At 42.5% G+C, this 23,706-nt stretch overlaps 1 protein-coding gene across 1 annotated transcript; it reads left to right on the plus strand.

Moving 5' to 3' along the window:
• Positions 1-806: 806 nt before the first annotated feature.
• LOC112444839 (uncharacterized) lies at positions 807-23,313 on the plus strand. Its single transcript, XM_024987386.2, has 4 exons — positions 807-1,008; positions 9,104-9,263; positions 9,689-9,806; positions 23,093-23,313. Exons 1-4 carry the CDS (start codon positions 845-847, stop codon positions 23,311-23,313), a joined length of 663 nt encoding a protein of 220 aa, XP_024843154.2. The 5' UTR covers positions 807-844.
• Positions 23,314-23,706: the final 393 nt, after the last annotated feature.

A 23,706-nucleotide genomic window follows, 5' to 3' on the forward strand; every position in this document is an offset into this window, starting at 1 on the left:
GCTTTATGACAAAGTTGAAAATTTTCATCAAATGAAACAAATTCCCTTGGAGATTCTCACAAACAACCTCTAATACAGTTCTGTAAATTCCTTTCTTACATATATAAAAGTCCGTATTCCTCAGAGGAAAACATTTTCAGCAAAATTCAAAAATGGAATATTTAAAAACCAAATACAAATTGTTTTCTTATCAGAGAGGTTTGGTAGTATGGGAAACTCCCTAATTTCAGAGTCTTTGAATCCTAGCTTAATCCGAAAACATATAAATTTTGATCAGTTACAAAACTTCCTCACACCTAATTTTCCTCATCTGTGAAAGGAGTAGTATAAAGACTAATTTGTGAGGCGGTTCAGGGAAGAAATGAGACAAAGTATGTAAGATATCTGGGACTATTCTGTGTTGCAGAGTAGTCACTCAATAATTAGTAGCTCTTATTATTAGTCTGGCTTCCCAGGGAACTCAGTAGTAAATAATCCACCCGCCAATGCAGAGGACGTGGGTTTGATCCCTGGGTCCAGAAGATCCCTTGGAGAAAGAAATGGCAACCCACTCCAGTAGTCTTGCCTGGGAAATCCTATGGGAGGAGCCTGGCGGGTTATAGTCCGTGGGGTCACAAAGAGTTGGACATGACTTACTGACCAAACAAGAAATGATTAGTCCACATTAGAAAAGACTGTTTCACTCATCAGGCATGGGTACTGTCTTTGAAATTAGCATCATCTGAAGAATTTTTTTTTAATCTACATAATTTAAGCAACGGTGAATCAAACTGAAAAAAAGGAAAAAAAAACAAAAACAAAAAAAATCCAGGGACTTACCCGGTGATCCAGTGGTTAAGACTCCATGCTTTCACTGCAGGAGGCACGCGTTCATCCTCAGTCTGGGAAAGAAGATCTCACATGCTGCACGGCACGATCAAAAACAAACAAAAATCCAAAAACTGCATTTGCTTTTGCACTGGAACAGCCCCAAGGAAGTATCGTCAGAGCTAAGTGCCATATTTCAAGGTAACCAAAGTTAGTGCTTTTTGATATAGCTTTACAGTAATTAATGTTGTCCTGTGGCAATAGCCTATGAAAAGTGGCAAGAACTGATCGATTTAGACTTGTATTTTGCAGTATGAAAACATTGGGAGGTATGAAATAGTATTGGAGTTCCTGTTAAAAGTCCCTCTATGGCTTTGGTCATTTGGTCACTTGAAATTCTGAATGTGTCTTAGAAGTATGGTTCTTTTTAAACACAAATTTATTTCTTCTAAATGCATTTAGCATTGACTTCTGTGCAAGATTAATATTTGACTTGGCAACTATAGTTTGTTCATTTGGGAGTTGAGTAGTGCCTAATTCAGAGGATTTTTGTGAGGATTAAATGCATTTATACATACAAATTGCTTAAAATAGTGTCTGACACACAGTGACCGTTCCATTCAGTTCAGTTCAGTCACTCAGTCGTGTCCAATTCTTTGCGACCCCATGGACCACAGCACGCCAGGCCTCCCTGTCCATCACCAACTCCCGGAATTTACTCAAACTCATGTCCATCGAGTCATCCCCTTCTCCTCTCACCTTCAATCTTTCCCAAGATCAGGGCCTTTTCAAATGAGTCAGTTCTTCGCATCAGGTGGCCAAAGTATCGGAGTTTCAGCTTTAGCATCGGTCCTTCCGATGAATATTCTGGACTGATTTCCTTTAGGATGGACATATTGGATCTCCTATGCATACTACTGGAAAAACCATAGCTTTGACTAGACCATTCCATAAGAATTTGTTATTATCATTTTTACTATTATCTTTGTCATCATTATTAATATTCTATTGAGAAATGAAATCATTTTCATTAGAAAATGATTAGAAATAAGAAGCCCATAGTGTTTTCTTTAGAGCGGTCTATGTGAATTACTTCATGATTATAATTTAAATGTACATGAGGAATTATTATCAGCACATATTAAGAAAGGCATAAAACATGAAAAAAGTCTGGATTATTCTGCCCAAGATAGATGGGCAGGATAAAAGAAAAGACATATTGCTTTTTCTCTTTCATTCCATTTTTTAAAATTTATGATTATATCCCAAATCTTCTTGAGGCCAAAGAAAAAATTATCACATTGGGGAGAGAGGAGAAGAGGGTGAGATTCATGGAAAGAGTAACATGGAAATCTACATTACCGTATGTAAAATGGACAGCCAAGGAGAATTTTCTGTATGGCTCAGGAAACTCAAACAGGGGCTCTGTATAAACCTAGAGGGGTAGGGTAGGGAGGGACATGGGCTGCTAAGTCGCTTCAGTTGTGTCCGACTCTGTGCGACCCCAGAGATGGCAGCCCACCAGGCTCCCCCATTCCTGGGACTCTCCAGGTAAGAACACTGCAGTGGGTTGCCATCTCCTTTCTGATGCATGAAAGTGAAAAGTGAAAGTGAAGTCGCTAAGTCGTGTCTGACTCTTAGCGACCCCATGGACTGCAGCTTATCAGGCTCCTCTGTCCATGGGATTTTCCAGGCAAGAGTACTGGAGTGGGGTGCCATTGCCTTCTCTGAGGGACATGGGAGGGAGGTTCAAAAGAGATGGAATATATGTATACCCATGGCTGATTCATGTTGAGGTTTGACAGAAAGCAACAAAATTCTGTAAAGCAATTATCCTTCAATAAAAAAAATTAATTAAAAACAAACAAACAAAAAAAAGTATTACATGATAAAATGTTAGGGATTTTTGGATAACTTAAAGACATGAAACATATCTCATATTTAGATATATAGATATTCTTTACTATTCTGTCTGTGGTCAGGGGAACTTCCTAGAGGGTTGTAATTAGTTGGACATGAGACCATGGAACATGAGACCAATTTAGAAAAATTGTTTTCTGTCTCCCAATTTAGAAAAATTCATGAGGAAATGAATTATCCTGATCTTTTTTTTATGAAATGGGAAGTGGAAAAGTAAGTGAACAAATTAATAGTTTGATAAATTATTCTACCACACACATGCTCCTTACCAAAAAAGAAAAAAATCTGGTCACTTCAGCACTGTATACAATGCCCCTGATTTTTTAAATCATGTCCTGTTGTTCTTCATTGAGGCTACTTGCAAGTGTACAAAGTGAACTGCTTTTCTTTTTTAAAACTTTGCAATCTTTCTAATAGACTTCCCTTCCAGATGTTTCAGATGCTGTGTCATGACTGTTTTTCTCTCTGAACTTCTTGAAATTTGCTTCTTGAAGCAAACTTCAGACTGTGCTCGGTCTTTATTTCTCCAGCTATGAGATCAACTAGCAAACACGACAGCTTCTACCCCAAGGCCAATCTCTTTCCTTTCCCTTCATGGTGAGGCCCCAAATATCAGTTCCCTGAGACATTTTATCTTCTTCTCCAGATGAAATTATCTAAAAGACAGTAAAGAATTTGTCAGAAACTCTTCTTTGAGCCAAAGGAGCGTTTTGACAAATGTTACGTGAGGCTCCGTGTGTTTTCCTGGTCAGGGTGTGTTGTTCTTTTCTGCAGCTGGCTCCTCATGCTTACAGTGGACAGCCACTGTGACACCACCGTTCTTTCTCTCCTTCCGTCATCATGCAGATACACTCTAAAGTCTAATGTGCAGATTTCCGCATTGTATACACTCTTGATACACAGAGCTCCAAATCCCAGGTTAAAAGAAGCATTTAAAAAAAATAACACTCACACTTAAATCACCATATTCCAATCTTGAGCTTTAACTCAGCGAATCTCAATAATCCTTATAAGATTAGTATTATCTGAGGTAATAATCTTAATTTCATAATTTAATATACATGTATACCTGGTCTTATCTTGTTTACCACTTTTTTTTTAAGAATTGAGAGATACTTGATATTTTTTCCTTTCTTCACTTTATCTCAATGTATTTTCACTCACTGACTCCCTGGTTTGGCGCTATTTAATTGACAGATAAACTAATAGGCCATGAATTCTCAAAGCCCACAGTACATAACAGGCACCTGTAGGATGAATTTAGAGTTGCAGATTCAATGATATCCAACCCCCCTTTCACAATGGAATCCATAGATTTATAGTAGGGCCCATGAATTGGTATTCTAGGCAATAATTTTGACACAGACTACCCTTTGAGAGGTCCATCTAGTCAAGGCTATGGTTTTTCTAGTGGTCATGTACGGATGTGAAAGTTGGACTGTGAAGAAAGCTGAGTGCCAAAGAATTGATGCTTTTGAACTGTGGTGTTGGAGAAGACTCTTGAGAGTCCCTTGGACTGCAAGGAGATCCTACCAGTCCATTCTAAAGGAGATCAGCCCTGGGATTTCTTTGGAAGGACTGATGCTAAAGCTGAAACTCCAGTACTTTGGCCACCTCATGCGAAGAGTTGACTCATTGGAAAAGACTCTGATGCTGGGAGGGATTGGGGGCAGGAGGAGAAGGGGATGACAGAGGATGAGATGGCTGGATGGCATCACCGACTCAATGGATAAGAGTTTGAGTGAACTCCGGGAGTTGGTGATGGACAGGGAGGCCTGGCATGCTGCAATTCTTGGGGTCACACAGAGTCAGACAGGACTGAGCGACTGAACTGAATTGAACCCTTTGAGAAGTACTATTCCAGACCAAAAAAAAAAAAAAAGTTCCTCCTTTACTGAGACAGGCTACATTATCCAAGAGCCTATTATTCCAACATCTTAAGCTATTGTCCAGAAATTCCAATGATTGCCAATACCATCTGTGTAGCCAAATGTTTGACTTCAAGACAGTTTTTCTCTTCTAAAATCTTATGGATAGAAAAATATGTTGAAAATACCACTTAGCATCCATAGCCCCTTTCCCTCCTTTCACTTCCTACCCAACATTTCAGAAAGAATCCTGTTTTCAAATGTCTTTAATCCTGAGATGAGTCAGCAAGAGTGGGAAATGGTTAACCATCTTGATAAAGTTATTCTTCCCTTATAGGATATATGCTTTGGAAAAACAACACATCTCCTAAATTATGAGGATATTTACATTCATCTGCATCTAAATGAATCAGTAGAAAGTTATCAACAGCCATGCCAACTTTTCCATGCCTCCTGTGATCAATGTCAAGCTTTCCTGTTCCCAACAGTGCTTGAAAATCATACTTACTGGATCATGTCTTTTCCAAAAGATCTGAAATCTCTAAGTCAGTGGTACCAAACCAAGTGCAGTTTGGACCCAGGGTACATTGGCGATATCTGGAGACATTTGTAATTATTACGAACAGAGCTGGGATGCTACTAGCACCTGATACGTGGAGGCCAGGATGTTGCTAAATACTTGACAATGCACAAAGAATAAATATAAGTTGCACTGATACTGTGAAACTCTGCTATACAAAACAAGCCTCACACTTGCCATGAATACACAATAACTATCATATGCTCTTTAAAAATTTTTATTATTAAGTGTATATATCCCATTAGACCAGAGTCGGACACGACTGAGTGACTTGACCTTCACTTTTCACTTTCGTGCATTGGAGAAGGCAATGGCAACCCACTCCAGTGTTCTTGCCTGGAGAATCCCAGGGACGGGGGAGCCTGGTGGGCTGCCGTGTATGGGGTCACACAGAGTCAGACACAACTGAAGCGACTTAGCAGCAGCAGATCAGTATTATAGCTTCTCAAATTTTGTTCTTACATCAACTGAAAAAAAAAAAATTCACAACCTAATTATGTTTTACTCAATGGACTCACTGAGGACGGAAGCCCAGAAGACAGCCTTTGAGGGGCTGCTCCAAAGAGGTAAGGGAGGAGCCAGGATATACAAGAGTTCAAACAAACAAAAAGTCACATAGTTGAACATCAAAGATTGCTGCTAATTAATGAAAACCAGACATCTCAAATTAATGAACTTAGTACTTTTCTATATACAGGAAGATGCAAGAGTCTGGGCTCCTTGAAATCATTTCTTTGATCTGCACCCTAGCTTCCTGGGGCCAGTATCCTGGCTCCTTCCTCCCCAGTCCCCTGGGCTGCACAGTGCGGGAATGGCGGCAGTGACTGATGTCTTGATGGCCTGCACATCCTTGTTTACTCATGTGGCAGGCAGCGTTTTTTAAACTACGCTCCAACTCAGCTTTTGGCTTTCTGATAGAATCTTTAATTCCACACATACTTCTTTTTTTTTTACTTTTCTGTATTAGAAACAGTATCATGGACATTTGTGTTTCTGTAGTTTGGCAACTCTTCCTTTGGAAGAACAGTATCTCACCCGCTCTGTTTCTGTGATTTTTAGTGAATCTGCTGTTCATGAGTTCCCTTCTCTCCTGAACACACGGTGACCAGGGGGCCCAAAGCTAGGCCAATCTGTCTTCTCTGTTGGGAATGACACACTTATGCGCTCGTGTGAAGGCACACAAGAGCACGAGACAGTTGTAAGGGCTTCATCCAGCGGCAGCGCTCATCAGTCACGCGCTGCTGGTGCTACAAGCTGCACCGATTCCTCTCTCTGGGAACTCTGCAGAATCTGCCCACTAACTGTTCTCCTCATTTAAAATCTTTAGAGACCTATGCCTGCAAATAGCCAAGGAACCTACAGCGAAATGGAGCCAGACCCTGTGGTTCTTCCCCCACCATGTCATCAGTCTGCCTTTTGTCTGTAGAAAAACATGAGCCAAAGAATACATTTAATCCGAGAAGTGAGAACATGCAGAAGCCAAGAAAAGCAGTCAAACAAGAAAAAAACAATAACAGTTTGGTCATTAAGAAAAGTCAAGGGCTTTCAGTACCCCTTCCAGGATCATAGATAATATTCTGAGCTATATTTCTGAGCTGTTTTGTAGATACTGAAACCCTCACCAAGTGGAAGAAATTAACTACATGATGACCAGACCATAATATAAGCTGCAACAATTCTGAGAACAGGCCTCAAAGAAATGGAAACAAACCAGTCCTGGACTTGAAGATTAACTGTACTAAAAACAACTAAGATGATGCTGGTCAGACTGCTGCTTGAGCAATTTCAAGTCACTATCAGAGCTGACTGTGCTGTCTCTGCATGTAGCCCCCTCCCTCCACCTATACACCCTAAAATCCCATTTAAAAGCTCTTGCCCACTGCTTGTTGGGAGGAGGAACACCGCCTTTGGACAGGCATCTGCCCCTTTATTGATTTTAGAGCTAGGAGCAGCCAGACCCCACTGTCAGCAACAACAGGATACACTTTTCTTTATCACTGATGTGCTGATACAAAGAAGAAATATTCTCCCAGTTGCTTCACCTCCTCTTTTGGAAAGAAATTGACTTGAATTAGTTCACAGTTAGAGCTTACCTCTGGTAAGGAGAAAAACTTAGTATTCATCCCTCAAAGCTCTGAAGTCTTAGCCTCATCGTCCACCCAGGGGAGTATTTCAGAGGAGCTGCTCAAAGGCGGTCTGCCTTCCAAGACCATCAGCAACACCTGCGGCTTGTTGGAAATGCAAATCAGGCGTCGATCTGGGCTGCAGTGGCTCGGATTTAGTAGGTCTGGGATGGGGCCCAAGAATTTGCTTTTCTAACAAGTTCCATGGTGATGCTACCATTCTCAGACCACATTAGAGCAGAACAGGGAGACCCTGTCACTTTTTTCTGCTTTTAACCTTTATCTTACCTGACATAAAGCTCAGCTGCTTTCAGTTGCAAATAACAGAAACTGGCTTAAATAACAAAGGGAATTTATTTCCTCATGCAGATTGAGTTTAGAGGTTTGAGGGCTTCAGCTGTAGCCCAATTATGTTGCCAGCTATCTGCTTCTTTCCAAGTAAATGACCTCTTTTTGAATATAACTGAAAATTCTAGAGCTGCCAGGTGTGAACATACTTACCAACTAATCACCACTCCTCAGATTTATCTTTAATCTGTGCATTTTTAGCACATTTTAGGGGCTTAATAAAAAGTAAATGTTAATCTCTGTCATTCCTCCTCCTTTGAGGATGTCTGTTAATAATTTCAGGGCTTCCCTGAGGTTTCTTTCAGTGGTAAAGCCTGCCAATGTAGGAAAGGCAGGCTCAATCCCTGAGTCAAAAAGATGTCCTGAAGAAGTAAATGGATACCCACTCCAGTATTCTTGCCTGGAGAACCCCATGGACAGAGGAGCTTCTCAGTCTATAGTCCACAGGGTTGCAAAAGAATCCGACATGACTTAGAGACATAATAACAACAACGTCTGTTATTTCTACCCAAAACAATTTCTTTTTTCCATTTCCACATCCTTTTGCCATACCGGAGGAGCTCCCATGTGCTAGGTAGAGAGTGGAGAACAGACATGGTTCTTCTTTGAAGAGCATTACTGTCCAGCTCAGAATAAGTTTTCTTCGTGTGTATGTGTTAGTTGCTTAGTCGTGTCCATCCCTTTGCAACCCCATGGACTGTAGCCCACCAGGCTCCTCTGTCCGTGGAATTCTCCAGGCAAGAATACTGAAGTGGGTTACCGTTCCCTTCTCCAGGGGATCTTCCCATCCCAGGGATTGAACCCCGGTCTCCTGAATTCAGGCTGATTCTTCACCATCTGTGCTATCAGTGAAGACCAAGTTTTCTTTACCTACTCCCCAAACCAACTTAGGGATCCTTGCTTCTCCAGTCTTTCCTCTTACACACTGTATCACATTATACTGGGTATATATAATAAATGCTGTGTATATAGAAAAATATGAATAAATATAAAGAAGGCTCAATGACATAGAATTGTTACCTGAATGTTGGGTTTGCCTTTTGGTGGTATTGCCAAAAGACAGAAAAGCCAAATTGCAGAAGGTCTTTTTTACTCACTGCAAGTGAGGCGAACACTAGGGATCTTTCCCAGAGCAGTGTTTTCTCTGAACAGCAAAAGTGGGAAAGTTTAAGCTATTGGTACATGCATATTCATGAAGGGGCCTGGATGGTAGGCAGAGTCCAAGCTTCAGTTGATTGAAGTCAAGAGGGTCAGAAAAGGTCAACATTCCTTTCGATTCCAGTTGATCTAGTTGTTGGCATTTCGATTCTGCAAAATGGCTCAAGACCGTGCTTTAGGCTAGTCTTTACCATCAAAAGAGAACTGAGAGTCTTTGTGACAGATCTAATATTTTTGCTCTTGTTATTTCTCTTGCCCGTTAACAGTCCGTTGTTTATGCATTCTTTTGTTCCCTTAAGACCGTTTATCACTGAGACCTGTTCAAGACCAAGCATTATGGCCAGGCTGAGACCACCAAGGGCTTGGGCCCAAAACAGCTTCCCTTATGTCAAGAAAGCCATGCCTGGTTCTCTTTCTCCAGGGACGACCCCTGCCCCACAAATCTACTTACAGAAAGAGGTAAGTGGAGGAAAATGACAATGTGGCCATAAAGGTTTTTGTAACTTAGATCAGGATTTGTTCAGCTGATACTTAGTAGACACTCTCATTTTCAACTAAGAAACACACAAGGGTGATAAAGATTGGGAAAACATAAAAATCCCATAAAAGAAATCATACTATATTTTATTAAATCAAAATCTTAAAATATCTCACAGTTACTTGAGAAATCAATAATATTGCAAAGTATTCTTTTTTTAATAATACTCTTCTGCCTTGGGATAGTTGACTATATTAACTGTTATTTCTCCATGTAAGCAAAAAGAAAACAGAAAGCCATAAGGTCCTGCATTGGACACGTCTTCAGTTGAATATAAATCCTCGGAAGAGCACAGAGCTGATTTATAACTCCCGCTTTCCTGGCTGTCTTTTCTTCTTCCATCCAGCCTGGTAAAGCCCCGTCAAAGAAAACGAGTGACTGGAACCCTGTGTTGATTCCGTGTCTACTTTATCTGGAGGCCTTCATGTTCTTCTCTTGTGCGCGTCCAACAGTCAGCTCTCAAGGTAAAGGAGAGTGTGAGAACACACGGCTGAGCAAATGGGAAATAAAACTAGGGAAGTTTTTGGAGAAAGGGCAGAAAAGGAGAAGCTGTCTCCCGCCCCCACCGCACCTTGCCTTTAGATTTCCCCTTTCTGTCCTCCTCTCCTCTCAACTCATCAACTCAGGCGCTGGCGTAGATGAGTGGTAATGGCTGCATTGTAACACGTTGCTGTTAATGGTAATGATGGAGAGTGTGTCTGGTGACTTGGACAAGGGCCAAGAAATTGCCAAGACCGTACACTGAGAAACAAGGCCCGTCCTTCTGCTGTCTGGGTCACTCACGCTGCGCAGATGGGCAAACCACACGTAACTCAAAGCGGTGAGACACCTGCTGGGCTATTTATCAGGAGAGGCTCAGAGTTGTGTGCAACCAGAAGTTCTCCCAATGTGGGGTTCCTAAGAAAACAGGGCACACAATAACAAATTAAAATTGTGTAACCAAGTGTTTAGAAAATGGCAAAAGAAACCCGGAAAATGACACATGTAGAAGTAATGACAGATACTACAGCCATCACAAAACCTAGAAAAATAGCATAATATTCTTATTAATAGACTGTCTCTTCCACCATGATGATGCTTTTTTCCCTCCATACGTATGTCCTATTACTGGTGCCTTATATGGAGCACTTTTATATAGCAAATAACTCTGGTCCTCTAGGTTCTGGAGCTTAAAAAGGCAATAAGCAACTCATGTGGTTAAAATGTATTAGGACTGTGCATTTAACAAGGCATATCAACATGTTAATAGTGCACCTAGGGAGCTTTCCTAGTGGCTCAGTGGTGAAGAATCTGCCTTGCAATGCAGGAGACTTGGGTTCAGTCCAGGTAGGGGAAGTAAGGTCCCACATACCTCAGAGGAACTAAGCCTGTGTGTTGCAACCACTGAGTCCACGTGCCACAACTAGAGAGTCCACACACCACAATGAAAGATCCTGCCTGATGCAACGAGGACCTGAGGCAGTCAAATAAATAATAGAAAATAAATAAAAATTTAAAAATAAAATTCATTATGGAAGAAAAAAAATAATGTTCCTAGAAGATGACTTGGAAGTGGCCTGCTACAGACTGGATGTTTATGTCTCCCCAAGTTCATATGTTAAATTCTAGCTCCCAATATAATGGTGTTAGGATGTGGCGCCTTTGGAAGATCACTGGGTCGTCAGGGGAGAGCCTGCAGGAATGGAATCCGTAACATTATAAAAGAGACCCCAGAGAGTCTCCTTCCCCCTGCCGCAGGTAGAAACACTGTGAAAAGACAACTGTGAACCAGGAGGCAGGCTTTAGCAGACATCAGACCTGCTGGCACCTTAGGCTCAGGCTGTTGAGCATCCAGAGCTAGGAGGAATTTCTATTATTTATAAGCCACCCAGTCGACGGTATTTTGTCACAGCAGCCTGAACAGGCTAAGACAGGGCCCAAGCAGGTAAATCCATCTCCTGTGCTAAGTGTACTCGGCTAGGAACTTGACAGTTAAAATTCAGCGATGATGTTGAGATCCTACACTAGCAAAACTGGAGACATTTATGAGGAACATGGCAATGTGGAACGGATTCTTGGTACTTACCTACTTTCATCTTAGAATTCTGATCTTTCTGAATGAATTGCATATTCAAAAAAAAGTGAATCATTTTAAAGTGAAAATTACAAAAAGAAACCTATAAGACATAATTCTAGTCTTACCTTTGATTTTTTTTGTTGTTCAGTTGCTCAGTCATGTCCAATTCTTGGTGACCCCATGGATTCCTGCACGCCAGGCTTCCCTGTCCTTCACTATCTCCTAGAGTTTCCTCAAACTCATATCCATTGAGTCGATGGTCCCATCCAACCATCTCATCCTCTGTCACCCTCTTCTCCCCTGCCCTCAATCTTTCCCAGCATCAGGGTCTTTTCCAATGAGTCAGCTCTTCGCATGAGGTGGCCAAAGTGCTGGAACTTCAGCTTCAGCATCAGTCCTTCCAATGAATATTCAGGGTTGATTTCCTTAAGGATGCACTGGTTTGATCTCCTTGCTGTCCAAGGGACTCTCAAGAGTCTTTTCTAACAACACAGTTCAAAAGCATCAGCCTTCTTTAGCACTCAGCCTTCTTTATGGTCCAGTTCTGACATCTGTACATGACTACTGGAAAAACCATAGCTTTGACTTGATAAGGTTGATAAGCTTCTTCAAATTATGCTGGAAGGTGGAAGAAAAGGGAAAAAAAAAAAAAAAAACCTGAAATGTTTGATAACTATCAGGAATCTAACAGGAACCTCAACTACAGTTTCTGTGAAAATACCAGGGCATCTCAACTCATGCTTAGTTCTGAGCTGAAGGAAAGAGGTGAGAACAAGCAGGATAGAAAGGTGGTCAAGAGGGGCCACTGTGGCCTCAGGAGACCAGTCCATTCACAAAAGTCCATTGATAAGGCCTTGTTTAGAGGGAGAGTAAAGACCCAGGCACGCCCCCTGGTGCCAAGCAGGAGCTCTGCAACTGGAAGGTCACGGGAGGCCCAGCTGAATCAGCAGGACCAAGGAAACTGGAGGAGGAGTCTGCCTCCCAGAAGACTCTTAACATGCCCTGGCTTGCCCCCTGGGCAAGAATAAGTGGCCCACCAAAGACAGATTCTGTACTCAACAGGAGATAGCCTTCAGACATGGATGTGTGACAGGCTTCCTCAACACTCTAGTATGAGCTCCTGATCCACATAAACAAAACAATTGTCCTTTTAAGCCACTACCTGTAGAACAGTTTCTTACACAGCATAGTAAACGGAACACTCTTCTCCGTTGATTTATTTCTAAATCGAGGCACTAGGTGGGCCCTTTGAACATAAATGATTTTTAACATGTTTTTAGGTGAGTACATTGAGAAGCAGTATAACCCTCAAAGACCAGCAGATGCTCTATCTTCAGAAAGGAGAATGAATCCCAGAGGTGTCACTTGTGGTAAAGAAGCCCCCTGCCAATGCAGGAGATGTAAGAGACACAGGTTCCATCCCTGGGTTGGGAAGATCCCCTGGAGGAGGGCATGGCAACCCACTCCAGTATTCTTGCCTGGAGAATCCTGTGGAAGGAGGAGCCTGGCGGGCTGCAGCCCCTAGGGGCGCACAGACCTGCTGTGTACCAGTGCATTTCAAGAACGCCAAACTCCCACCACCGCCTCTGCAGCCTGGCTGTGTTCTACTCTCTTTCTTTCTTTTGTGCACACTCTTCCTTTCACCAGGGGTATCTCCCCTGAATCTCACTCCTTCCATCATATTCCTCCCCTCCATCATCACCTTCTTCCTTATCCAACTCCCTACAGTATAAATGAGCCTCTTCTGACTGCACAGCCCCCTGCTTCTGCATTGTGAATGAGCATCACATTACACAGTAACTGCCTTTTTTCGTGTTTCTCTCGTATGATTATGAAATCATGAAAGACTTCCAATTCAAAATGAAACCGGATGATACGAAATGGAAAATCTTATACACGTGCCCTCAGAAGAATGGAATTTAAGAAGTGAGACTGATTTCTATACATGCCTGCTGTACTAAAAACTAAGACTTACCTCCAGACCAATGAATATTTGCTAAGAATCTCTCCCATCCTCAAACTGGTGAACTTCCTGCCTGGACTCTCGCTGGACTTCTCCTTCTTCCCACTTTCCCCCATAAATTCAGCCTTCCCCGATCCCCATGGACTCACCTGTAACTTGCTACAGCACGTTTTCTGTTTTGTTTTTTTTTTTAACTTTATCTTCCTTATTGCAAGTGGATTCAGGTCTCCTGGCTAGATATTCTGCAGAAAAGTCCAATTATAATTAGCACATGTTTTCTGAATTGCAATTCATCTGCTATTTCCAAACAAACTCAATTTCTGGTAATTGGAACTTGTTCCAGTTTACTTCTTTATTTAGACTGACAAAATACCAAAGGTGTGGAAAAATTCTTGGTCAATTTTACTTCTAAAGCTCTAATATGCACATATATTTTGGTGTATAGTAAGTGCTCATTATTTTCTCATTAAAAGGATAAATGAACTGTAACATGCCCTTTATGCAGGATTCAGTTAAGGGACTCTTTAACCCAATTTAGTTTTTCTTAGTATGTGCTGGCCAAATGGACCTGAATCTTCATTCTATTCTCAGAGAAGAGCAGGACCCATTCTATAAACCAATATGAAGATTTCAGCTGATAAAAGCCACTGGGTATATTGATCTGGTCATATAAAGCCACTGGTCATATTGATTTGGCCCCTTATATCCTATAATTCTCCAATATAAATGGAAACTCTACATTCTATTGGAGCTCACCCTTCATTATCCCTGGGAGGGACTGGTTCTAGGACCTCTACTGATAACAAAATTCACGGATGCTTAAGGCCCTTATATAAAATAGCATAGTACCATGAAGACAGCTCTCCAAATCTGTGGATGCAAAACTTGCAGATAGGTGACCACCTGGACAACTTGAGAAAGATCTGAGCTCTCTCTCCTTTGTGTAGCTCTTAGATTAAGCCTGGGCCAGTATGGGCCACGCCCCTGCCCTGGTACCATAATTTAGATCTTTTGGTAGCTGTGGTGAAGGGAAAGTTCTAGCCCTGCAAAGGCAATGAAATCACCAAGCTGACCTTGCAGGAGGCCAGGGAAGGGAGTTCAGTGGCCTGAGGTAGGGTGAAATATCACCTGGCCGAATACTATTTCTGCCACATACCTCCTGTGAAATGTGGGAAAATAGTAATAACAACACCACAAAAGTATCTTTGACATTAATGAGCTGATGAATGGTAAAATGTTAATCCCCTTACAAATGTCAATTATTCTTGCAAGCAAAAGGTAGGTAAAACATAATAAAATCTTAGCAAAAGATGGAGTACTATCTCTACCAATACAGGAAATAAATGACTCTACCGTTTCCCAGCGGTCATGGGCAAGTCACATGATCTCTTTGTTCAGATATGAGATGGAGTCAAAAGTTGCATTTACCTGCAATGTTAATACATGTAAAATGCTTAACCTAGCACCTGACATAGACTAAATTCTCATCATAAATTAACAAAACACAATGTATACCCTTAAATGCACTTGGAAGTTTAAGCGAGGGAAACCTTACATATATATGGTTGTTTTTATTTAGTTGCTAAGTCATGTCCAATTCTTTTGCACCCTTTGGACTGTAGCCTGCCAGGCTCTTCTGTCCATAGGATTTCCCAGGTAAGAATACTGGAGTGGGTTGCCATTTCCTTCTCCAGGGGATTTTCCCAACCCAACCCAGGGATCAAACCCTGTCTCCTGAATTGACAGGCAGATGCTTTTCCACTGAGCCACCATGGAAGCCATGTATATACATATAGTTTGTTTCATTTAGTTTTGGGTTTGGAAGAATTAGAGGAGGCTTCACAATGTATGTTGTCTATGCTTTGAAATATAGGTATCATTTTGACATAGAGAAGGGTCTCAGAATCTGCCTCTAACGCAGAGAAGGCCAGCTAGCTGTCTTTCTCAAAAAGTTGACATAGAGAAGGGTCTCAGAATCTGCCTCTAACGCAGAGAAGGAAAGAGGTATATTTTGCCAGCTAGCTGTCTTTCTCAAAAAGTTAGATGACATTCTTTCACTGTATAATATGGTAGGGAAATGATAATGCAGGGAGGTGGGGAAGTGGAAGTAATCTTAGGATCTCAAGTCTGTCTAGCCCTTAGCATTTCACAACAGGGGACCCTCAGAGGCAATGTAGAAACTGGACCTAGAGCCGTTGTTCTGGGGGAATTTCAAATAGAGGATCAAAATGCAACGTTAAAATTGGTCAGTGTATCATCCGTTCTGCTCTGAGTACTTGGAAATATGATAATTAACTTTTTCTAAGGGTTAGACAGACAGACACATAACACACACACAGAATTTTTACCCGCTCATCAAGGTAGGAATCCCATTCAGATTTTCTTACTCCACCCACACAGCCTCCCTCAGGCAATTTCAGCCCCTCCCAGAACAAGACCTAGCTTATAGAAGTGCAGTCCAAACAAATACTTTAAAAAAAGAAAAGGCAAGAGAAATGTTATTGTATGTCCCTGTGGGCCTAACCAGAATTAAAACAGCAGATAATTCTTTTGCCTGTGAATTAGAATGCAATAGGAAAAGGGAAAAGAAAGCCAGAAAAGGAACTTGCTGGCTTCTCTGAGCCATTTTGGAGGGCAGGACTCCAGGGCAGCAGAGATCAAGGTAGATGCTCTTGCCCTGCTAACCCGTGAGCTTTAGGACTTACTGGCTAGAAGAAGCTGTGGGTGAGGCGTTTGCTAGACAAGATTTCTCAGAAAAGTGATTCCTCAAGCCTTCAGGTTCTTGGAGGTCACATGAGAGGTCGTTTCCTGGTATCCAATCTGAGGACACCTGCCACCCCACCCCCACCACCCACTGCCACCTCACTATATTTCCTCTGCTCTGGACCTTTATTGCCAAAGAAAGAATTTTCACTCTCATTAAAAGAAATCAACACACAAAGACAGCACCCTCCCAAACACCAAGTTTACTTTAATACAGGGCTAGAGGGGGACACATCCCTTTGAAAGTCAGAACAGACCTCACTGGAAAAAAGTATTCCTCTGAGTTCTACCTCTGGCTTTCTGTGCTGGTTCAGTTTAAATCCTCTGTTATCCTGTTGTAGAAAGCTCACTCTTACAAGTTTCTCTAATTTTCTGCAAAGCTGCAAATAATTGTTATTTTAAGTCCTCCTGGTCCACGGAATCTAAATATACAAATGAAAAGACCGTTAGGGATTACCTGAGGTTGTTCAGCCCCTTCTGATATGACCAGAGGCTTGACTTCCCCAAGCAGCTGAGCTCAGAGAGACCCTCAGAGAAAGATGCTGTGACCCTCTCTGGGCTGACGTCAGGGCTCCAGACCTCCAAACCCAACTCTTTGCACTCTATGATAAAGCCTTCTTGTGTTCCTGACTCCTTGTATTAAGGCTTCTCTTGTGCCTGCCTACATCCAGCCAGAGGGCTGAGAGCATCTAAAACTTATCTTGGATTTCAATATCAATATTCACTTTTTCATGAAAGAAGATTTGTGCCTTACTTGGAGGATTTTAGACACTTCCCATGAATGTGATTAGAAAGAGGGGTTTAAGAAAAAGCCTCAAAATTTCATTAGGAAAGCATTTACTCACTTGGTGCAAACATAAAGCAGAACGTGGATGAGATTGAGAAATGAAGTATTTGTTATCAGATCAATAAGCAAGGAGGTCACAGTCATCAGGGATTCCCGTCCTCCAGGGCGCTCAGGAAGGAGAAGAATACCTGCACAGATCTGGCAGCTGCAAGGCTGCAGCCACTCCCTGCAGGGCGTCCTGAAGGACTCAGGATGTGAAAAATCACTGGATACTCACCCCAGCTGAGATGATGAAAGCAATGATTTCAGGGAGCAGACTCCTGCATCTTCTCACACATAAAAAAGTGCTAAACTCCTTAACTTGAGATATCTAGGTTTCTTTAATTCACAACAGTCTCTTGATGTTCAGGCTACCAGTCCTTTGTTACTAACTTCTGGCTCAGACGGTAAAGCGTTTGCCTACAATGCGGGAGACTTGGGTTCGATCCCTGGGTCAGGAAGATACCCTGGAGGAGGAAATGGCAACCCACTCCAGTACTCTTGCCTGGAAAATCGCATGGATGGAGAATCCTGTTAGGCTACAGTCCATGGGGGCACAAAGAGTCAGACACCACTTCACTTCACTTCTTTTATATAACCTGACCCCTTACTTCCCACCTGCCGTTCCTCGGAGCAATTCTCTCGGGATTACTTGAGATGCTGTCTGTTGGCCTTGAAGTCCTAAAAATTCCTACCAAATAAAACATAACTCTCAGTTTTTTAGGTTGTGATTATTTTTTAAGTCAACAAAGTAAAAACATGAGCCAAAGAAGAGCTCAGGAATTTATTCCTCCCTGTGCTCATGTCCCTCCTTAGCACGGACAGCCAGGCTGCTCCTAACCGCTAGCAAACTCGTGCTGGCACCCTGCTGGCATGACATACTTAGGTGCTTTGCTTTCTCTCTTAACTCCTGACTGTCTTTATGCCAGTTGGAAAGTCTGCTGTTATAAAAACTAAACATGACTCAGAAAAAGCCAAACATCTCTCTCTCTCTCTCTCACACACACACACACACACAAAACCCTCCTGTCTCTTTCCAAGTCACATCACTGCACAGCCTGCTCTCTGACTGCCCATGACACCACAGTTGCTCATCTGGTCTTGTCTGCCGCGTTCGTTGGTGGGAACTCCTCCAGACTCTTTCAGGCCCTCTGCTGTTTCCAGTCTCCCCACAGCTTAGTTTCCAGCAGGAGGGAAGCATTTTCTAACTCTGACTGTCTCCTTTGGGCTTGCAGAAGTGAGACCCAAGCCAAATTATGAAATCGTCCAAGGTCTTTGGGTCTTAGCCTTCCCATGCCCTTTGATACTTTTCTTCCAGTTGGAAAATTATGCAGGCATATTATATAGGCACCTAAGTACACTTTCTTAAATAAGTTATAGTGTTGCTAATTTAACAATATAGTATAACACAGGCAGAATGGGAAATAAGCCTTAAACAATTCTCAACTATCCCTAAAATATTTCTCTCCATTCTCACTACATTGTTCTGGTCCAGACCTTCATTGTCTTTTACTTGGACGCTAGCGTCCTGACAAATTTCCATGCTTCCTGTCTGCTTCTAACCTCTTTATACTATGCATTCCACACTGCCACCCACTGTAATCTATAGAAATGAAGGTCTGACTATATGAATCCTCTGCTTAAATGCCTCTGTACTTAGAGGATAAAAGCTAAGATTCATAGCATGGCTTCTAATTCCCATCTCCTAGTGTGACTCAGGATGCACTTCAGGTGACAAGAGCTGACCACTCCAGTGTGTGCACACCTCGGGTCCTTCTCCCGAATGCCATTCACTAAGGTCTTTCCTAAAGAGCTTTTTATCCTTCAAAGCTAAGCATAGAGATTCTACCCAGTCAACATTTAATTCAGAAACATCCATTCCCATAACATCCTATGTATAACTTATTCCTAGCATTTGACATCTTGTATTTTTCTTAAAACATGTTGGGCTGCTATACTATTTATAAAATGTATTTCTTGCAGAAAATTTGAGAAATACGGGGAAATGGGAAAACAAAGCCAAATGAAAGCATCTAGAGGTATTCTACTAACGTTTTGAGGTGTATTTTCTAATGTTTGGCTCTATGAATATATTTGTACTTTTTCTCTCTTGCTCCCTTTCACGCAGCACACACATATTCACCAAAACACCTGCTTGTCAATCGAACATATTTTGTAATCACTTTTATTTTCCACTTAAAAATACATTAGGAGCTTTGTTCTGTATCCTTAAGTGTTCATAGAGTAAGCTCCATGATGCGAATGTGTGTGTGTGAAGCAGACATGGACAGACATTTAGATGAATGAATAGCACAGGCTCCCAAGAAATATTTGTTGAACTAATTTAATAAAGAAAACAATGAAAGGAAAGAGAGAGAAAAAAAAAAAGAATATGAGAACGAGAGCACATGGATGGTAGACAGACAAAGAGAGGAAAGTGGATCATCTGAACAGGGCTTTCATGAGGTTTAAAGTTTTTATCTACTTTGTCTTTGATTCCTGCAATAGCCTGCTGAAGTAGCTATAATAGTTATTTACAAATCAGAAAAGGGAAACTCAGAAAGGTTAAGTGACTTGCCCTGGCTTGTGGGCTTAATAAGTGGCAGAACTAGTTGTGGGAATCCATAAACTATATTTATCTTACTCCACATGACTTCTGGAAAAACAAGAGCAATAACAAAGGCCCTGCTGAGGTCTGGGAGCTCGGAGCAGTGGGTGTCCCTGCCCCCTGGAGTGGTGCCCTACACGTAGCTGGTGCTGTGAGTAACTGAGATGAGAAAGAACAAGCAAGCAGATGTTGGTCAGCGTCTGGGGCTCGGCACCCTCAAGCCACTCTTCCTGCTCGCCGGCTTCCCTGACTGACGAAGCCGGGGATCCTGAATGCCTGGTCCCAGGCTGTGCCGTGTTCCTCATGCTCCATGTTTATGGAGCTCTGTTAAACAGTTAAACAGCAAGCTCTGTTAAACAGTTCACTGCTTCCCTTTGCTCTTGGAAAATAGTCTCCTGGCTTACAATGCTCTTCACGATCAGACTCACCTCATCTCGTCTTTCAGTCTCTTCTCTCTTCTCCTCACACATTCCATTTCCTTCTCCAGGGGATCTTCCAGACCCAGAGATGGAACCCCAGTCTCCTGCACTGCAGGCGAACTCTTTACAGACTAAGCCACCAGGGAAGCTCCCTTGTCCATTCCAAACACCTCTAAATCGCTGAAAGTGTTGGCATACTCTTCCCCACCCTGCTCTTCTTTAGTAGCTATTACTCTGATCCTTTCTGTACTGACTGTGTTACTTTTGTGTTGATGTGTAACCAATTATCACACATGTAGCAGTTTTACACAAGCCTCACTGTTTCTCTAGGTCAGATGTCTGGAATGGTATGGCTTGGTTCTCTTCTTAACGTCTCACTGGGTTAAAATCAAAGTATTGGCCAGGACTGGCTTCTCATTGGCAGCTGAGGGAGGTTCCTCTTTCAGACTTACTGGTTATTGACAGAATTCAGCTTCTGGCGGTTAGAGGACAGTGGTTGCCATTTCCCTGTGACATGATTCCCCTCCTCCTCAAACAAACAACAGAACCTCAGATCTTTTCTGTGCTTTGAACCTCTGTGGTTTCTGCTTCTGCCTCCCTCTTCTGTTTTAAGGGTTCATGTGATTACATTACACACACTTGGATAACCAAAGATAACCTCTCTGTCTAAAGGCCATCTAATTAAAATTTTTTTTTAAATTTTTCTGGCCTTGCCATGACTTGCAGGATCTTAGTCCCCCGACCAGGGATTGAACCTGAGCCCCTGACAGGAAAAGTGAAAAGTCCTAACCACTTGACCACCAGGGAATTCCTGGTCTTCTACTTTATAAAACCAGTGAGATCTACAAAGTCCTGTTACCATGTATCATAACATATTCATTGTCATAACAACCAGATGGTGAAGGTTATGGGGGTCAAATTTCTGCCTACCCCACTGATCACTCCTTTGGCTTCGTGTCCTCATAGGAACCACGCCCATTCACTTCTGGACTATACGCTTCATGAGGGCAGTGACTGCCTCTATTTCACAAGTCAGCAATGCGCTGGAGCCAGCCTATATCAACTAACAAGGGCCTATTATTAAATGTTCACACATTTTGTAATCCAGAGGCTAACCGTACATATTATTAAAAAAAATGAACGTATATAATCAAATAAATTTTATTCCTAAGAGGTAATAAATAATCAGACTCATCATTCCTATTTATCGCTCACCTATTCACTCTTATCTTTTCTCTTGAGGTTACTTTCATTGATGGTATCTCTGTGGTGGAAACATTGTTTACGGACGTGCACATTTCTTCCTAACTCCTTGTTCGGTGATGTCATATGGCTAGCTTGAAATTGGCCATAGTGGATATATTTATACCACAGAAATCAGAAAAAAGCTAGCTGCTGGCTTGCTTTACTGTTTCTTTCTCTCTCTTTCTCTTTTTTTCTTTCTGGCCATATAACAGGGCTTGTGGCATCTTAGTTCCCAGACCAGGGGTTGAACCTTGGTCCTCGGCAGTAAGAGTGCAGAGTCCTAAGCCCTGGATCGTAAGGCATTCCTTAGTGCAGGGCTTCCCAGCCTCTGGGATCTAATGCTGGAGAGCTGAGGTGGACCTGATGTAATAATAACAGAAATAGAGTGCACAGCAAATGTGACGAGCTTGAATCATTCCAAAACAATCCCCTCCTCAAGTCTGTGGAAAAACTGTTCTCCACAAAACGGGTCCCTGGTGCCTAAAGTGTTGGGGACCACTGCCCTAGCGTTGATTTCTCTTGTCAGAAGTGAAGAAACTAGATAATAAGGTTAATAAATGTGTCCAGACTCAATAGCAAATACAAAACAGAAGCCAAAGTGGTCTGAGCTTACAGCCTGGACTCTGAAAAACGACACCAAAATTGAACCAAGAACAAGGCTATGGGTAGGTGGAGGGTAAGCCCTTGCTCCTCTGTGTGTTCAGAAGGGGGAACCTCCCAGAATGTTGACATTGGGGGTCCCACTCCAGATTCATAAAGTCAAAATCTGTCTTTTACAATTCTTTTGTAAGATACCCTTGAAATTCTTAAGCACCTTAAAATAGAAAGCCACTGTTTGGGGAGGCAGATGTAGCAGCAGGTGACTACACTGCAGATTGTCATTAGAGCTGAAGAGGCAGAGAAATACTGTCGGGGGTTTTACAAGGCGGAGTGGGTGCTTCCGCTATCCTGCAGCACAGTAAAATCGCCTAGAGGACTTTATACACTGTCAGGGCCTTGTCATGTGCTACGTACATACATGGGATCTGCACAAGTGCTGTTGATGAATCAGTCTGCAGGGCAGGAATCGAGATGCATGCAGACACAGAGAATGGGCTTGTGGACACAACTGGGGAAGGAGAGGGAAGGAGGAATTGAACGAGTAGCCCTGAAATACATTCATTTGCAAGTGTAAAACAGACAGCTAGTGGGAAGCTGCTATACAGGGAACCCGGCCCGCTGCTCAGTGACAACCGAGAGGGGTTGGAGGGTGGGGGGAACTTGTCAGAAACAGGATGTTCCTCACAGCATCCTTAGATGGGCACAGCCGTGCACCAGCTATTAAAACCAACAACGAAACCAGTGTCTCCGTGGCTCTCAGCTCAGGTTTCGTAGGCTGCAGCAGTCCTCTGCCCAGAGCTATAATTTGCCCCCTTCCCCACAGTGGTTTCCCCGCCCTGCTGCTCGACACAAACAGCCTTCCCTTCCCTCCCCAAGCAGATCTCCTGTCTCCTGGGATCTCACATGTCACATGGCCCTCCCCTAACACATCCTCTTCTCTCCTTGCCGCTAAGCCACATCCTCTCCTTCTTCCTGCCTCCATTTCTTTTTCAGTCTTAAAATGATGTCTTAATATAAGCCTTTTTCAGCTCACATGACATCACTTCCCTCATTGGAATCAAATTTTTACCACAGATCCTTGGAAACCAACTGCACAAAATAAGCAGAAGGATTTAAGGGAGGCTACAGAGCTGCTTGTTCAAATCAAGCATTCTCTTTTTAAAAAAAAAAAAAAAAAGCAGCTGAATCTAGCTCGTTTCCTTTTGTCAGGGTCCTCTGTGTGCAGCAACAATCCAGGGCCCACAAAAGAGCCCCGATCTCCCTCCCACAGGTACCATTTTTGCTCCATTAATTGACTGTGTTCTGGTCGACCGCAAAGCAACAATAGTTGACTCCTGCTGGCCAGCTTTCAAAACAGGTCTCAGAAGAAGCCGGGAACAGGGCAAGTTCTTGCTTCTAGTTTTCTCCCAACAACCCATCTCCAGGGTTCAGATTTACACGTGGACTCCTGTTATCACCTTCAACCTCTTTATGGAGGTCCCTTGTCTCTGAGTGATACGGAGCCTCTGTAAGACTAGCAATAAGAAATCTTATGGTCCCCTCAGATGATCAACAGACTGACTACATCTTCTGTTTTAGCAACTTCCTCTTTATTCCCACAAGGTGCTAAACAAGTTGCCAGTAACCCTGATTGGGGATGTAATTGATTCTTTGGATTTTGTTCCATTCCTAACCACATTTCAAGGTTGTATTTAGGTAGTGGGTAATTCCCTTATAGCTCAGTTGGTAAAGAATCCGCCTGCAATGCAGGAGACCCTGGTTCGACTCCTGAGTGGGGAAGATCTGCTGGAGAAGGGATAGGCTACCCACTCCAGTATTCTTGGGCTTCCCTTGTGGCTCAGCTGGTAAAGAACCCACCTGCAATGTCGGGAGACCTGGGTTCGA

The sequence above is a fragment of the Bos taurus genome, chromosome 29, assembly GCF_002263795.3.
Source record: "Bos taurus isolate L1 Dominette 01449 registration number 42190680 breed Hereford chromosome 29, ARS-UCD2.0, whole genome shotgun sequence".
Lineage (NCBI taxonomy): Eukaryota > Metazoa > Chordata > Mammalia > Artiodactyla > Bovidae > Bos > Bos taurus.

What these genes read in the sequence shown, in the direction of transcription:
- LOC112444839 (XM_024987386.2), top strand. Translation starts at nt 845, where the DNA reads ATGCTTTCACTGCAGGAGGCACGCGTTCATCCTCAGTCTGGGAAAGAA. An exon ending in GCTAAGTGCCATATTTCAAG is followed by an intron (nt 1,009 to 9,103) that starts GTAACCAAAGTT and finishes TGTTCCCTTAAG; the next exon opens with ACCGTTTATCACTGAGACCT. An exon ending in AAATCTACTTACAGAAAGAG is followed by an intron (nt 9,264 to 9,688) that starts GTAAGTGGAGGA and finishes TCTTCCATCCAG; the next exon opens with CCTGGTAAAGCCCCGTCAAA.